The sequence below is a fragment of the Gorilla gorilla genome, chromosome 8 (assembly GCF_029281585.2).
Source record: "Gorilla gorilla gorilla isolate KB3781 chromosome 8, NHGRI_mGorGor1-v2.1_pri, whole genome shotgun sequence".
NCBI lineage: Eukaryota > Metazoa > Chordata > Mammalia > Primates > Hominidae > Gorilla > Gorilla gorilla.
Genome location: NC_073232.2, coordinates 81,029,536 through 81,046,152, shown reverse-complemented (window position 1 = coordinate 81,046,152; position 16,617 = coordinate 81,029,536). Strand labels below are relative to the sequence as shown.

Sequence of the window (16,617 nt, the reverse complement as noted above, 5' to 3'; positions counted from 1 at the left end):
ACAGCAAAAAAATTAGCTGGGTGTGGTGGTGCATGCCTGTGGTCCTAGCTACTTGGGAGGCTGAGGTGGGAAGATCACTTGAGCCTGAGAGGTGATGTTTCAGTGAGCCAAGATTGCACCTCTGCACTGCAGCCTGGGTGATGGAGTGAGACCGTCTCCCCCCCGCCGCCAAAAAAAAAAAAAAAAAAAAGAATAACACATAGGGCAACAACTAATAGCAGTTTAAACATTGCAGAAGAAAAAGATTACTGAACTTAACATAGTAATAGAAGCCATCCAAATGAAACAGAGAAAAAACATGTGAAAAATAAGCAAGCCCTTGGGCTGGGTGTGGTGGCTCACACCTGTAATCCCAGCACTTTGGGAGGCCGAGGCCTGTGGATCATGAGGTCAAGAGATCGAGACTATGTTGGCCAACTTGGTGAAACCCCGTCTCTACTAAAAGTACAAAATTAGCTGCGCGTGGTGGCAGGCGCCTGTAGTCCCAGCTACTCGGGAGGCTGAGGCAGGAGAATCATTGAACATGGGAGGCGGAGGTTGCAGTGAGCCAAGATTGCACCACTGCACTCCAGCCTGGCGATAGAGCAAGACTCTGTCTCAAAAAAAAAAAAAAAAGCAAGCCCCTGTGAGCTTTAAGAGAACTTCAAGTAGTCTCTAACACACATGGAATTGGAGTCTGTAAAAGGAAAGTGGGAAAAGAACAGAAAACCATATTTTGAGATGATGAAAAAATGTCCAAATGTGATGGGAACTTACTGATCTAAGAAGCTCATCAAACCCTGAGCACAAGAGGCATGAAGAAAACTACACTAAGCCATATGAGTCATAACCAGAATGCTCTAAATCAGTGTTAAAATGAAATCCTCAAAGCATTCAGAGACAAAGGACATGTTTTATGGAGGAACAAAGGTAAGGTTGATAGCAGATTTCTCCTTAAATGAGGCAACAGAGAAAAGAGTAGAACATTATTTTTAGTTTTAAAAGCAAAAAAACTCAATGTAGAGTTATATACTCAGTAAAAATAGCTATAAGAAACAGTGAAGAAATAAGGACATTCCAGTTAAACAAAGCTGAAAGATTTCCTCTCCAGCAGACCTGCACCACAAGAGATGTTCTGATGTCTGAGGAAATCTGGATCTACCTAGGGGGGTGAAGGACAGGAAATATTGACTTCTTGGATATGTATACAAGATATTTTTCTTCATGTAAATCTCTAAAAAGTATATTGACTTTATACAAAAATAACATCAAATGTATTGTGGGGTTTATAACATATTTAAAATATATGACAATCATAGCCTAAAAAGGCTGTGAAAAAGAAGTAAAGTATATACTATTGGAAGATCCATATATGTACTATTACTGAAAAGTACACTGCAAAAGCTTTTATAAATATTGATGATCACAGAAAATATAAATGGTCTAAAACACCCCATTTAAAGGCAGAGATTTCTTGATAAGATAAATAAAAGTAAGATCCAGTCATGCTGCCTACAAAGGAAACATGTTAGATTCAAAGACAAATAAACAAAAAGAATGGGAAAAGATATAGAATGGTAAAATTATTCACAAGGCTGCAGTGATGTGACAGCCAGATGAAATAGCTTTCAGAGCCAGGAATACCAGTGATAAAGATTTTTTTCATATTGATAGAGATCCATTCATCGAGAGGATTTAACAATCCTAAGCTTTAGGTTAGTAATGGATTTACAAAATATTTGAAGCAAAATCTGATAGACCTGGAAGGAGAAATAGATCCACAGTTATAATCAGAGGTTTTAGCATCCTTTTAATAATTGATAAAACAGGAAAAGGAAAAGGAGCAAAGATATAATAGACTTAACCCTAAATAACTTAATTGACATTTATAAAATATCTTCTGCACCCTCCTCCCCAAATAAAACAGTGGAATATACATTCTTTTCAAGGGCAGATGAATGAATATATTAACAAAGGTAAATCACATTCTTGATTATAAAGCAAATCTTAATAAATGTAAAAGGATTGAAGTCATATAGAGTATTTTCTCCCACCATAAGGGGTTTAAATTTAGTTAAATTAAAAATCAATAACAGAAGTATCTATAAAATCCCTAATAGTTGGAAACTGAATATACTTCTACATAATGGATTCTTCAAAGAAGAGTTCAAAGGGGAAATTAGAAAGTATTTTGAACTTTGGTTTAATGAAAACAGAATTTATGGGAAATTTACATATAGGAAATTTAGATATAGCAAATATAAAATACCTATAATACTCATTGATTTCATTGTTTTCCATTTTGATCCTTACTCCTTTTTTCTACTTACTTTTGGGTTTAATTTGCTTTTTTCTAGCTTTTTAAGGTGGAAGCACCTGAGGTCATTGATTTGAGATCTTTCTTAGGCAACACAAATACGCATTGTGTGTGTTTGTATTATGTGCGTATATATCTACCATATGTAAATGCATATATGAAGTTTCTCATATATGGGATATAATGTATTATGTGTAATGTATATTAATGTGTAAATTTCACATATAGGGAATTTCATATGTGTATGTATTTATGTATATGTATATATCTAATATACACATGTATGAAGTTTAACTTGTGTTGGATAAGAAGAAAGGTCTAAATCAATGGTCTTAGCTACTTCTACTTTGAGAATGTAGAAAAGAAGACAAATCCATATAGTAGTAGAAGAAAGGAAATAACAAAAAACAAAATGGAGAACAATATAATCTGTAGAACCAGAAAAACAGTTGAGAAAATCAGTGAAACCAAAAGCTGTTTCATTGAGAAGATCAATAAAATGGATAAACTTCTAGGTGGAACAGATTATCAATATCAAAAATAAGAATGATGAATCACTGAAGATTCTATAGATATCATGAAGGAAGTGAGGAAATACTATACCTGTAAGTTATCAATTTGACGATTTTGATGAACAGTTTCCTTCAAATAAACAGCTACTACTGCTTACTTCAAAACAAATAGATAACCTTTCCACAAAGAAAACCCCAGGTCCCCAGATGCTTCAGTAGTGAATTCCAGCAAACAATTAATAGTACCACTTCTATACAGACTTTTCCAGAAAATTCAAGAAGAGGGAGTACTTCCTAAATCATTCTTTGAGTCCAGCATTGCCCTAATAACAAAACGAGACAAAGACATTACAAGGAAAGAAAGCTATAGACCAGTGTCCTTCATGAACATAAATTCAAAAACTCTAGGGATTGGAAACCAGTGGTGTATAACATGGTTATTAATACCTCATGACCAAATGTGGTTAATTCCTGGCAGGCTTTTTCAACATTTGAAAAGCAGTCAGTGTAATTCACTGTGTCTAGGCCAACTTCATAGCTAGGTGACCTGTGCAGTCACATGTTGCTGCACTCTTGTAAGAAGGGATCCTGTACTTGGCTTAATGCCCTGTTGTTGCCATCTTGAAGTTCTTCACAGTTTTATCTTTGAACTTGTGATTTGTATGTAAAGTCTGATGGACACTGGACTACGTGTGCAAGTAGACAGGATACTTGAGAGGCAGTGCCCTACTAAGCTGTTGGTCTATGTAGTATGGCCTGGGAGTGTCCTGGAATTGTGTGTGGGTAGCCAGGGCCATGAGCTTTGTCTGCATTGGTTGCAGCAGCAGCAAACTCACAAACAGTTGCACCCCAGAGAGGACCCACAGTGTGAGGCTGGCTTGCTTGTCTCTCCCCTGAGCCTGTCCCTCTGACATTCTTAGGAAATACTAATTTTCTGGGCTGAATACTTGGGCAGTAACTTCCAGCTTTCAGGCAGTCACCATTGTCAGTAAAGTATTAGAAAATAAAAGCATACTTGTAGACATTGTGTTAAGGCACACTAGGCAGTTCCTAGAATTCTTTGGAGTGTAGATTCTCTGGTCTTCAGAACTGCTGCAACATTGCAAAGCAAATATCCACAGGCTTAGAAATAGGAATTTCATTTGATGGGAAAGAACATGATTTTCATATAAAATTTTGGATCAATCAAGTATTAACAAAGAAGTCAATTTTAAAAATAGTTTTTTTTTTTTTTACATCTGAAAATACAGCAATACACTGCATAAACAGGTGTTTCCAATTATATATGCAAATCATGAAGCCATTTTTGGTTTCTTGTACAAGATGTAGGAAATGTCAGAGGAAACATTAAAATGCCATTGTATAAATTTACATGTCAAATTGAATTCTGCTTTGTACAAAACTAATATTCACGAAGAATTAATTTCAGAGAACTGCTACTCCAGTCTTTGTACATACCGAAACTTGTATTTTTTTAACTTTTATTGTGCAATAATGTATCAGAAATCAGAAATTTAACCCATATTGTCACAATGTATAAAGAACCAACAGGTTCCTAATGATTGCATCAGCTGAAAAATCAACCTTCTCAAAATTAAAAATGAGCAAAAATTACTTACCTTGCATTTGCCAAGAATACATGTTACTTTCAATTATATATTGAAAATAAAGTTGCTAAAAATATAAATTTTGATGACTTAAATTAATTTGCAAAAAGAGGGCCAGAAAATCTTATGATCAATCAAGATATCATATTAAAAACTATTAGTAATTATTGTATCATTTAAAGTTATTACAACAAAACTTTTTTGTGATTTGTAAATTTGTTATATATTATGATTATACCTATTACATTTTACAAGTAATAAAATATATTAAAAGAAAAAAGCATAATTTATTTTACCTTTTACTATACTTCTTTTTATACATTCTGAGTAACTGCCTCACATTTTTATTTTGCACTGGCCCCATCAATTATGTAGTCATCTCTGCCCTGTATTAAAAAGAAAAAAACAGAAAAAAAGTCAAACCCATATGACCATTTCAATATATGCAGAGAAGGCATTTGACAAAATTTAGCATCCATTTCTGATTAAAACTCTCAAATGAAGAATAGAAGATAACTTTCTTTAATCTGATAAAAGTCATCTATATTGACATTGTATATAATTGTGAACAACGGAATGATTTCTTTCCAATATCAGGAACATGACAAGGATGTCCACCCATACTTGATAGTGTAATATATACTACCTAGTATAACCAGGGAAGAAAAAGAAAGGAGATTAGAATAGAAAAGAAGTAGAAATGTCTTTATTCACAAAAGATATGATTATCTATGTAGGAAATCTAATGGAGTCACCCAAGAAAAAGAATGGGAAAAACAATGACTATAATTATTAAGTGTAGCTAGGTGGCAGGAGAAAAATATGTAAAAATGAATTTTACTTCTATATATTAGCAATGATCAATTGGAACTTGAAATTTTTAAAAGTTCCATTTGCAATAGTATCAAAAATATTTTTTTTGCAGCTATGTCTGGCAAAAGATGTGCAAGACCACACTAGAAACAATAACCCACTGCAGAGAGAAATTGAAGACCTAAACAAGTGGAACTCCCTGCTTATGTCAGAAAGCTCAATATTGCTAACATGTTTTGTCGTTAACATGACTTATAGATTCAAAATAATATAATTCCATGTAGTAATTAGCAGGATTTCTTGTAGTAATTGAGTACGTAATTCTAAACTTTATGTGGAAATACGCAGGAACTAGAATAACTAAAACTTTGAAAAATAAAAGCTGAGTTGTATGGATAGGATTACCTGATTTCAAGACTCAAAGTAAAAGTTTGCTGAGACTTGGTCTTTTTGTCCAGAGTACTTTTTCTTCAATTTTCACATCTAGTAGTTTTATTAAGATATGTTTTGGAGAAAACTGTTGCTGAACATTTTTCCCAGGTTCATGATGGTTCCTTTGAATATGTGGATCAGGTCTTTTATTTTTGGACAGTTTTCTTAGATTATACTTTTTAATATTAGATTTATTCTGTTGTTTTTTCTTCTTTAAGGACTGCAATAACATATATACTATATTATAATTTTATTTATTTATTTAATTGTAGACCATCTTTATCCAGAACTTTTTTTCTGATCCAATTTTCTTTTTTCTTACTCTTTTAAAATTATTGCTTCTTCTTTTTCTTGTTTCATTCTCCTTTGCAATGCTGTTTATTCAAGTTTCAGTCAAGTGTAGTTTCCCCTTTCGCTCTGTATTAGTTTACTCAGGCTGCTGTAACAAAATTCAACAGACTGGGTAGCTTAAATAAATTTTCTCACAATTGTGGAAGCTGGAAGTCTAAAGTCAAGGTGCCAGCAGGGTTGGTTTCTGGTTAGGTCTCACTCCTTGGCTTGCAGATGGCATTTTCTTCTGGTGTCCTCACACAGGCTTTTCTCTGTGCATATGACCAGTGGTTGGGGGTGGTGGGTTGGGGGAGAAAGAGAGCTCATGCATGTGCTTTCCAGTATCCTCTTCTTCTTATAAGGACACCAATGCCATTGTATTTGTGTCTTACCCTTATGACCTCATTTAACCTTAGTTAATCTCCTTAAAGTCCCCATCTTCAAATACAGTCACACTGGAGGTTGAGGTTTTAACATACACATTTTTGGGGGGCACAGTTTAGTCCATAACAGATTCCTTAATAAGGAATGTCTTTAATAAGTCTTAATAAGACTTGAATTACAAGTCCTATTTTCTGTGATTACTCTGTCCTCTTTACAACTTCATTCCTGAGTTTGATTACCCTTTGCCTCTTTAGTTTGCATACAGCCCAAGTCTCTTCTCTTGGATTTCCCACTAACCTGAGCTTTAATCTACGTGAACTCAGACATCTTCTGAGTATTTTCCCACTCATAGTGAAACCTTCCCTTTCTGGGAGTAGTTTTGTGTTTCATCCTCTCTGGGCTGTGTGTCTCCTCTATTCCATGTAATCATCACAATCTCTGGCTGACTCTCTTTGTAGGCATGGGCTGTCACTTTTTGCTGTATTTGAGTATCTGTTGCTTAGTGGTGATTTGAAATTAGTAATATTCTCCATCTCCTAGTTATGTTAAAGTCATGGATTGTTATAGATAGTGTTATTTGCTCCACTTATGGTGACCTTTATAATTCTCGGGGGGATGCATGGGGAAATGCAGATGTAAGCAGTTGCTATTATTCTTCTTACACTAGAAACCAAATGTGTGCATTCAATAAATTCCTCTCTGTTTTTCCACTAGCCTAGGACTTTTGTTTCTGGTTTTTGTTTTTGTTTTTTCACCCCAAACCCATGAAATACAAAAAATATGCACTTGCAATTATGTTCATCTCTGGAAACTGGCCAAAAAACCAGTCAGCTACAACATGGGGCATTTGTATAGCGATTTCATTCCCTAAGAAATGTTTTGGTATTTATATGGTAAGATTAATTTTGCTTGTTTTTAGAAGTCTGGACAGCTGATCACCTGAAAGAGAGGAGCCAAGAAAACCAATCTAAACATTTGTGGGAAGTTGTATTCATCAATAATGAAATGCTGACTAAGGAACAAGGTGATGTAATAGGAATACCATTTAATGTGGACGTAAGCTCTTTTCCTTCCAGAAAAATGTTCTGTCAGTGTGATTCATGTGGAGTGAGTTTCAACACTGTTTCAGAATTGGTTATCAGTAAGATAAACTATTTAGGAAAAAAGTCTGATGAATTTAATGCCTGTGGGAAATTGTTACTCAATATTAAGCATGATGAAACTCATACTCAAGAGAAAAATGAAGTTTTGAAAAATAGGAACACACTGAGTCATCATGAGGAGACTTTGCAGCATGAGAAGATTCAAACTTTAGAGCACAATTTTGAATACAGTATATGTCAGGAAACCCTCCTTGAAAAGGCAGTATTCAATACCCAGAAGAGAGAGAATGCAGAAGAGAATAACTGTGATTATAATGAATTTGGGAGAACTTTGTGTGATAGTTCATCCCTCTTGTTCCATCAGATACCTCCGTCAAAGGACAATCACTATGAATTTAGTGATTGTGAGAAGTTCTTATGTGTGAAGTCCACCCTTTCTAAACATCATGAGGTATCTATGAAACACTATGATTGTGGTGAAAGTGGGAATAATTTCAGGAGGAAATTGTGTCTGTCACACCTTCAGAAAGGTGATAAAGGAGAGAAACACTTTGAATGTAATGAATATGGGAAAGCTTTCTGGGAGAAGTCACATCTCACTCGACATCAGAGGGTGCACACAGGAGAGAAACCCTTTCAATGTAATGAATGTGAAAAAGCTTTCTGGGATAAGTCAAACCTCACTAAACATCAAAGATCACACACAGGGGAGAAACCTTTTGAATGCAATGAATGTGGGAAAGCCTTTAGCCATAAGTCAGCCCTCACATTACACCAGAGAACACATACAGGGGAGAAACCCTATCAATGTAATGCGTGTGGGAAAACTTTTTGCCAGAAATCTGACCTCACTAAACATCAGAGAACACACACAGGGCTGAAACCCTATGAATGTTATGAATGTGGAAAATCCTTCCGTGTGACTTCGCACCTTAAAGTACACCAGAGAACTCACACAGGTGAGAAACCTTTTGAATGTCTTGAGTGTGGGAAATCCTTTAGTGAAAAGTCAAATCTTACACAGCATCAGAGAATTCACATAGGAGATAAATCTTATGAATGTAATGCATGTGGGAAAACTTTCTACCACAAGTCATTACTCACCAGGCATCAGATAATTCATACAGGGTGGAAACCTTATGAATGTTATGAATGTGGGAAAACCTTCTGCTTGAAGTCAGACCTCACAGTACATCAGAGAACACACACAGGGGAGAAACCCTTTGCATGTCCCGAATGTGGGAAATTCTTTAGCCATAAGTCAACCCTCTCTCAACATTATAGAACACACACAGGGGAGAAACCCTATGAATGTCATGAATGTGGAAAAATCTTTTACAATAAATCGTACCTAACTAAACATAATAGAACACATACAGGGGAGAAACCCTATGAATGTAATGAATGTGGAAAAACCTTCTACCAGAAGTCACAACTCACTCAGCATCAGAGAATTCACATAGGGGAGAAACCCTATAAATGTAATGAGTGTGGAAAGGCTTTCTGCCATAAGTCAGCTCTAATTGTACATCAGAGAACCCATACACAAGAAAAGCCCTATAAATGTAATGAATGTGGAAAATCTTTCTGTGTAAAGTCAGGACTTATTTTCCACGAGAGAAAGCACACGGGGGAGAAACCCTATGAATGCAATGAATGTGGGAAGTTCTTCAGGCACAAATCATCACTCACAGTACATCACAGGGCTCACACAGGAGAGAAATCTTGTCAATGTAATGAATGTGGAAAAATCTTTTACCGTAAATCAGAACTTGCTCAACATCAGAGATCACATACAGGGGAAAAGCCCTATGAATGTAACACATGCAGGAAAACTTTCTCTCAAAAGTCAAATCTCATTGTACATCAGAGAAGACATATAGGAGAAAACCTTATGAATGAAATGGATATTAGAAATTTCCAGCCACAAGTCAGCCTCCATAATGCCTCAGAGTATTCACACTGTGGAGAAAGCCCTGATGACATCCTGAATGTTCAATAACTATCCACAAACTCGCCTTATGTTACTCCAAAGTAACAGTAGGGGATAAACCCATAGACTACAACAATTATAGGACAGCTTTTGTTAGGAAGTGATATTCTATGTAATATCAGATGGTTAATAAGGGCATAACACCTTACAGATTTTTTTGAATTTGTGAAAGTTTTTGGCAAAAATGCAAATAAGATTATGTTAGAATTTACACTGAGGAGAAAATTAAGAAATCTAAAGTGAAAATTTTGCTTAGAAATAAAATACGACAAGTTATGTTTTGAGTTTGATGCCATAATAGTTTTTAGGGCACCTAACAATAATTTATAGATGTATATTGTGGAATGTAAAGCTTTAAGAACTTAAAAAAAGGTAATAATTAAAATAACCTCACAAGAAGTTTAATGAGTAGAGAGAATTCCCATGTACACTTCACCAAACTTCCTCTAAGGATAATGTATAATCATAGTATATGGTCAAGTCCAAGAAATCGATGTTACCTTGCTGGTAGATACAGACTTAGTCAGATTTTACTATGGTTTGCATGCACTCTGTGTGTGTGTGTGTGTGTGTGTGTGGTTATATCAAACTTTTACCACTTTTACATTTGAGTAACCATCAACACGATTAGTTTACAGAACTGAAAAGGAATCTGAGATCTGTACTGTATCAGGATTACAAAGGATTTAGCCTCAAGTAGTTCCCTTTTTGTATTAATAACCACACCCTTTCTGCAACCCTATCCCTTGCATCCACTTGACTATGAAGTTTTTTTAAAGCACAGATAAATTGAATAATCAGGGCAATAGCATTAAGCACATCTGCGAATTATCCCTGAAGTTCAAAAGACTTACATATGTATAAGTGGTATGTGATATAAATTGTGTGTTTCATATGCATAATGGAATTTAACGTAATTGTGAATAGGAAGTAGGTATCCTAGTTTAGTAGTGGTTACATTATCAGGCCCATCCCAAATGTTTGTCATGTCCTGAAACAATTTAAAAGGAGACCCACAGAGCTAATGTTTATCCATTTAAAAAGTATAAATCAAAATAACAAATTATCTAAAAAAAATCTATCCTGTACATGTGAAGGTCTAGGCTTGCCTCCATGTTACTCCCTTTCTCTTCCTACCTGTGGCTCATGCCATGCCATGAATTGCCTAGGGTACATATGTGAACATTCCAGCCTTCAGCATAAGTGATAGTCCAAATTTTCTTTAAGCAGCTGCTCTCCAAGACAGGGCCCTGGAAAGGCCCACACATACAGCCCAGGGCTGCCCAGGGCTGTTGGACTGTCATTTCAAGGCTCATTGTCCCCAGACAGGGATCTGGGCCCTCAGACTTTTGAGAATATGAAGAGGAGGGTTGAGGCTGGAGCAGAACCAGAATCAAGCTGGTGTGGGGCTTTTATTGACAGTGTGAAGATTGTACACTATATTACATGATCAGATCATACAAATAATCTAAGATTATACAGTCTGGTGATCCTAGATTACACAAGTAATCTAAGCTTCCACTTGAGGAAACTAGAAAAAGAAGAGCAAATTAAATCCAAAGTAACCTGAAAAAACATTAGAGTAAAAATCATTGAAATTGAAAAGAGAAAATCGATAAAACCCAAAACTGGTTCCTTGAAAAGGTCAGTAAAATTGATAAACCTCTAGCTAGCTTAAGAACAAACAGAAGACAAATATTGCTAATATCAAAAATGAAAGAGGCCATCACAGCTAATCCTATGGTCACCAAAAGGATTAGAAAGAAACATGGACAACTCTGTCCATAAATTTGATAACTTAGCTAAAATGGACCAATTCCTTGCAAGACGCATTCTCTCAAAGCTCACACAAGATAGACCTCAATAGGCATATATATCTATTAAATAAACCAAAGCAGTAATTAATAACCTTCCAAGGCCGGGTGCAGTGGTTCACGCCTGTAATCCCAGCACTTTACTTTGGGAGGCTGAGGTGGGTGGATCACAAGGTCAGGAGTTCGAGACCAGCCTGGTCAACATGGTGAAACCCCCTCTCTACTAAAAATACAAAAAATTAGCTGGGCATGGTGGCATGCATGTGTAATCGAAGCTACTCAGGAGGCTGAGGCAGAAGAATCACTTGAACCTGGGAGGTGGATGTTGCAGTGAGCCGAGATTGTGCCACTGTACTGCAGCCTGGGTGACAGAATGAGACTCCATCTCAAAAAATAATAATGAAACTTTCCAAAAAAAAGTGCCAGGACCAAATGGGTTCACTGATGTGTTTTTGAGATACTTAAGGTAGAAATGATGCCAAGTCTCTACCATCTCTTTCAGAAAATAAAAGCAGAGATAACACTTCCCAACTCATTTTGTGAGGCCAGTATTACCCTAATAGCAAAACCAGGCAAAGATATTACAAGAAAGGAAAACTACAGATCAATATTTCCATTGAACACAGATGCAGAAATCCTCAAAATATTAGCAAATCAGGAATGCAAGGCTTGTTCAACATTTGATATTCAGTGTAATCCATTGCATGCATTAGCAGCAGCTCAAAGATGAAATACGATCATATCAATAGGTACAGAAAAAGCATTTGACAAAATCCAATATCCATTCATGTTAAAACCTCTCAACACAGAAGGAATACAGGAGAACTTACTCAAGTTGGTAAAGAACATACTACAAAAAACCCTACAGCTAACATCATCCTTGATGCTTCCAACTAGACACTTTACTACTAAGATCAGGAACATGGCAAGGAACACCACACCACGGCTTTTCAGCATTGTACTGGAAGTGCTATCTAATGCAGTGTTAAAAAAAAAAAAGGAAATAAAATGCACATAGATTTGAAAGGATGAAATACAACTTTGTTCACAAGTAACATGATTGTCTTTGTAGAGAATTCTAAATAAACAACAAAAACCCTGCTGACATTAATAAGCAATTACAGCAGGATTGCAGGATACAGTCCTCAGGTAGATGATAAAAAGGAATTGGACATCAAGTCATTAAAAGACGCGGAGAAACCCTAAATGCTTATTGTTAAGTGAAAACCAATCTGAAAAGGCTTTCTATTTTGTATGATTGCAATTATATGACATTTTGGGAGAGGCAAAACTATTGAGCCAGTGAAAGGACCAGTGGTTGCTGAGAGTTGAGGGGAAAGGAGGGATGGCAGGTAGAGAGGTGATTTTTAGGGCAGTGAAAGTACTCTCTAGGGTACTGTAATTTGTCAAAACGCAGAGAATGGAAAACTGAACGGAAAACACAGAGTAAACCCTAATGTCAACTCTGGACTTCAGTTAATAATAACGTATCACTGTTGGCTCATTAATTGTAACAAATGAACCATAATGATGCAAGATGTTAATGATTGGGGAGCCTGTGGAAGATGGGAGGGGAAAGGGTTATAGGAGAATTCTCTGTACTTTTTGCTCAACTTTTCTGTAACCCTAAAGCTACTCTAAAAAATGAAGTTTATCGAGTAAATAAATAACCAACCAACCAACCCTGAGGAACATCTTGTTTCTGTACTAAGGTGTTCTTTTGTTAGTTGCATGTTTCTGACTGAACATGTAAATCATCATTAATGAACAATTGAATTGCTTTTGTACGTCCTTAATGTATTTTAAATTATGGTAACTGTGACCTGAAATTAAGGACTAGTATTTTTGGTTCTCTTGACATCTGAAGCCAATAGGGCCTCAAATGACCTAACCTCATTTCCATCCCCACTCTGCTTCCACAGGTGAGGTAACTTAGCAGCCAGTCCTCCTTGTCAGGGGGGCCAGGCACAATTCCTGCTTATTCCTAAGTAGTAAGATTTGCTTCCCTGCCAGCTCTTGGAATTACTCACCAAACCCCTCACATCCTCCCACAGCAAACAGTGGTCACTGTACTCTGGATAATACAACTGCTCGCCACAACCCCTCCTTTTCCACTCTGCTCCCTAGTCGAACCCTGTGTGGCTCTGCCCAGCATGTGGTGTCCTTCTCACCTTTCTGAGAGTTGGTGTGACTGACAAACTCACCTAGATCTTATCTGTCCAGTGTCAGGTGTTCAGTGTTCAACCTTTCTATAGCATTGGGGTGGGGATCCTTCCTTCACCATCAGGGTGAAAAGCAGTTACAACCATTGGCATAAACAGGATGGCCCATCCGAAGCCAGGGTCATCTAGTCCAATTTTAACTAACTGCTCTTAGCTAACTGTCAGGTTCCATATTATGGCAAAGGCTTCTTGGAGAGAACCACCAGTTGCTGGCAGGTTTGCACTTGGCCTGTGCTGTAATGCACTTTTCTTGGGGGAGGTGAGTGTCGCATCTCTTCCCATTCTAAAATGCTCTTGTGCACAGGACAAGAGTGCTCACCTATTGGCTGTATCCCTTCATGACTTGACTTGGGCTCAGCCTGTTTGGCAGGTGGTCTCTGAGGCTCCCACCTGTACAGGTAGTGACTACGCTGTACAGCACTTGACAGTCACTGTACAGTGACGAACTGATCAGCACTTGAGCCCCACTTTCCAAAGGTCTGGCTGGAGCTCTCTGATTATCATCACTGGCTGCATGGAACATCCCTACAGACTATTGTTTGTTACTGCACACCCCTGGCTTGTGCATGCAGATGGCCTATTGTGAGGTTTGTGGAAAGGCAGGAGACAACTGAGGGAGGTGAGTGTGGCACTCCAGTTGCCTAACGAGGCATTCAGGAAGGGTAGTACCTGCACCCCTTTCCTGTGCTGCTCCTTCACTTGCTGCCACCACACATGCTTTCCTGACCCCTAAGAGTGTCAAGATGCACATGCATGGTGGCCCATGGTCCAGGTGCTGATGAGAAGAGAAAAAGATACCAGTTCTCCCCAGATTACCAGAGGAAGTAACTCTCCTGCCCTCCAAATGCAAAACCCCTTGCCAGTGTGCCTGAGCGTGGCCTGGCATTGCTGCTTGCCAACATGCCACAGGGTGAACCTTGCAATCATGGGGCCTGATGGCCTACACCTGGGCCACAGACTACATGACCTTACCTTGAACATAGGGAGAGTGACTGTGACATCCAATATGCTTTGAGTGTTTGTGCCCCCTCCAAAAGTCATGTTGAGGCTAGATGCAGTGGCTCAACAAATCCCAGCACTCTGGGAGGCCGAGCACAAATCCCAGCATTTTGGTAGGCCAGGGCGGCAGGATCACTTGAGGTCAGGAGTTCAAGACCAGCCTGGCCAACATGGTGAAACCCCGTCTCTACTAAAACTACAAAAATTAGCTGGGCATGGTCGTGCCTGTAATCCCAGCTAGTTGGGAGGCTGAAGCAGGAGAATCGCTTGAACCCAGGAGGCAGAGGTTGCAGTGAGCCAAGTTGGTGCCACTGCACTCCAGCTTGGGCAAGAGAGCAAGACCGTCTCAAAACAAAACAAAACAAAACAAAAAACAAGTCATGTTGAAACTGAATCCTCAGTGCAATAGCTTGCAAAGGTTTGGCCTTTGGGAGGTGGTAAGGTCATGAGAGCTCTACCTCATGAACGATTAGTGATCTTAGGAGCCAGCTGGAGAGAACACGCTAGACCCCTTTCTGCCCCTCCCCTTTCTGACATGTGAGGGCCCAGTGTCACTCCCCTCAAGAGGAAACAGCAAGGAGGGGCTGCCTTGGAAGCTGAGACCTGGCCCTCACTGGATACTCACCTTTCTGGCTCTTTCATCTTGGACTTCCCTGCCTCCAGAGCTGTGAGAGGTAAATTTCTATTGTTTATAAATGACCTAGTCTCAGGTGGTTTGTTATACTCCATGGTTCACACAAATGGACGAAGACAAAATGTCTCTTGGAAATTTGGCATTTGGCCATGCTACACTCTCATCTCTGCACATGAGGAATATGTTGGGACGCTATTGAAAAAAATCAAACTCAACACCTAACGGCATGGTCCCAATGCTGCGTAAGACATTTGTCAGATTATTTTCAGGGGAAACTGTGAGACTATTATGAGTGCGTGTGTATGGGCATGCAGCCTCTGTGTATGTGAGGTGAGGTTGGGAGAGAGATTTGTAATACCCCAGTTAATAGAATCAATCTGAAGGATTGCTTGAGCCCAGGAGTTCAAGGCTGCAGTGAGCTATGGTGGTGCCACTGCACTCCAGCCTGGGTGACAGAGTAAGACTCTGTCTCTTTTAAAAAACAAAAGGCTGGGTGCGGTGGCTCACACCTGTAATCCCAGCATTCTGGGAGGCCGAGGTGGGCGGATCACAAGATCAGGAGATTGAGATCATCCTGGCTAACACGGTGAAACCCTGTCTCTACTAAAAATACAAAAAGTTAGCTGGGTGTGGTGGCAGGCGCCTGTAGTCCCAGCTGCTTGGGAGACTGAGGCAGGAGAATGGCATGAACCCGGGAGGCGGAGCTTGCAGTCAGCTGAGATCGCGCCACTGCACTCCAGCCTGGACGACAGAGCGAGACTCCATCTCAAAAAAAAAAAAAAAAAAATGAGGAAAAGTATCATCTGGATGATGATGTGCCGATCATCTGGAAGTAAACAGTGAGTTTGGAGTATGCACACCCTAAAGAAACCCTAAAGCAAAATGCAACTGTGTCCGTGTGTAATAATAACAGACTGGCATCTTTGCAGATACAAGCTATGAACTAGAGCAAGGCATTCTGACTGGTCCCACAGGTTCACATGGAAAGGAGACAGCACAAATGAATGAAGGAACTGTGGGAAAGACAGATATCTTGATAAATCACATTTCCTTTTTAAGGATATTTTTAAGGCACCGGTGGAAGCAGACATAGCTTGGTAATCCGTGGTGTATTCTCGGAAGGTACCACTTGAATGGAAGAGAGGAGACAGACAAAGACAACCAAGAGGCTTGAACTTGACAAAAATTATAACAAAAAGGGCAGCTTTGTGCATAGAGGTGCATGTAAATATATACAAAATGCTAACAGTATCAGAAGATGAACATCCTGCTTTGTTCAGTGATTTCATGGAGTTGTTGTTTTGCATTTCCTTGTCATGTTCTCTGTCTACATGTTTAAAGGGAGGATTACATGTGAACACTATCCGGTATTATGCATCTAAGCTTGTGTTACCAATCATTGGTAGATAGATAATGAGGTAACTTCTAGTTCCCATCTCCTCTGGTAAGAGCTAAGATGCAAACTCTTTGTGATGAAC

General features: G+C 38.4%; 1 protein-coding gene across 11 annotated transcripts in view; it reads left to right on the top strand.

Moving 5' to 3' along the window:
* The window catches only part of LOC101129219 (zinc finger protein 33A), a 53,057-nt gene extending 37,107 nt beyond the window's left edge, over positions 1 to 15,950 (top strand). For 4 of the 11 annotated variants that reach the window (XM_031015498.3, XM_055353708.2, XM_055353709.2 and 1 more), the window contains one exon: positions 7,294 to 15,950. In XM_031015498.3, coding sequence (XP_030871358.3) covers positions 7,294 to 9,479 — 2,186 coding nt within the window. In that variant the 3' untranslated portion in view covers positions 9,480 to 15,950. The remainder of the gene's footprint in view (positions 1 to 7,293) is intronic. The other 7 variants (XM_063710144.1, XM_055353704.2, XM_031015496.3 and 4 more) reach the window with 2 other exon arrangements.
* Positions 15,951 to 16,617: the final 667 nt, after the last annotated feature.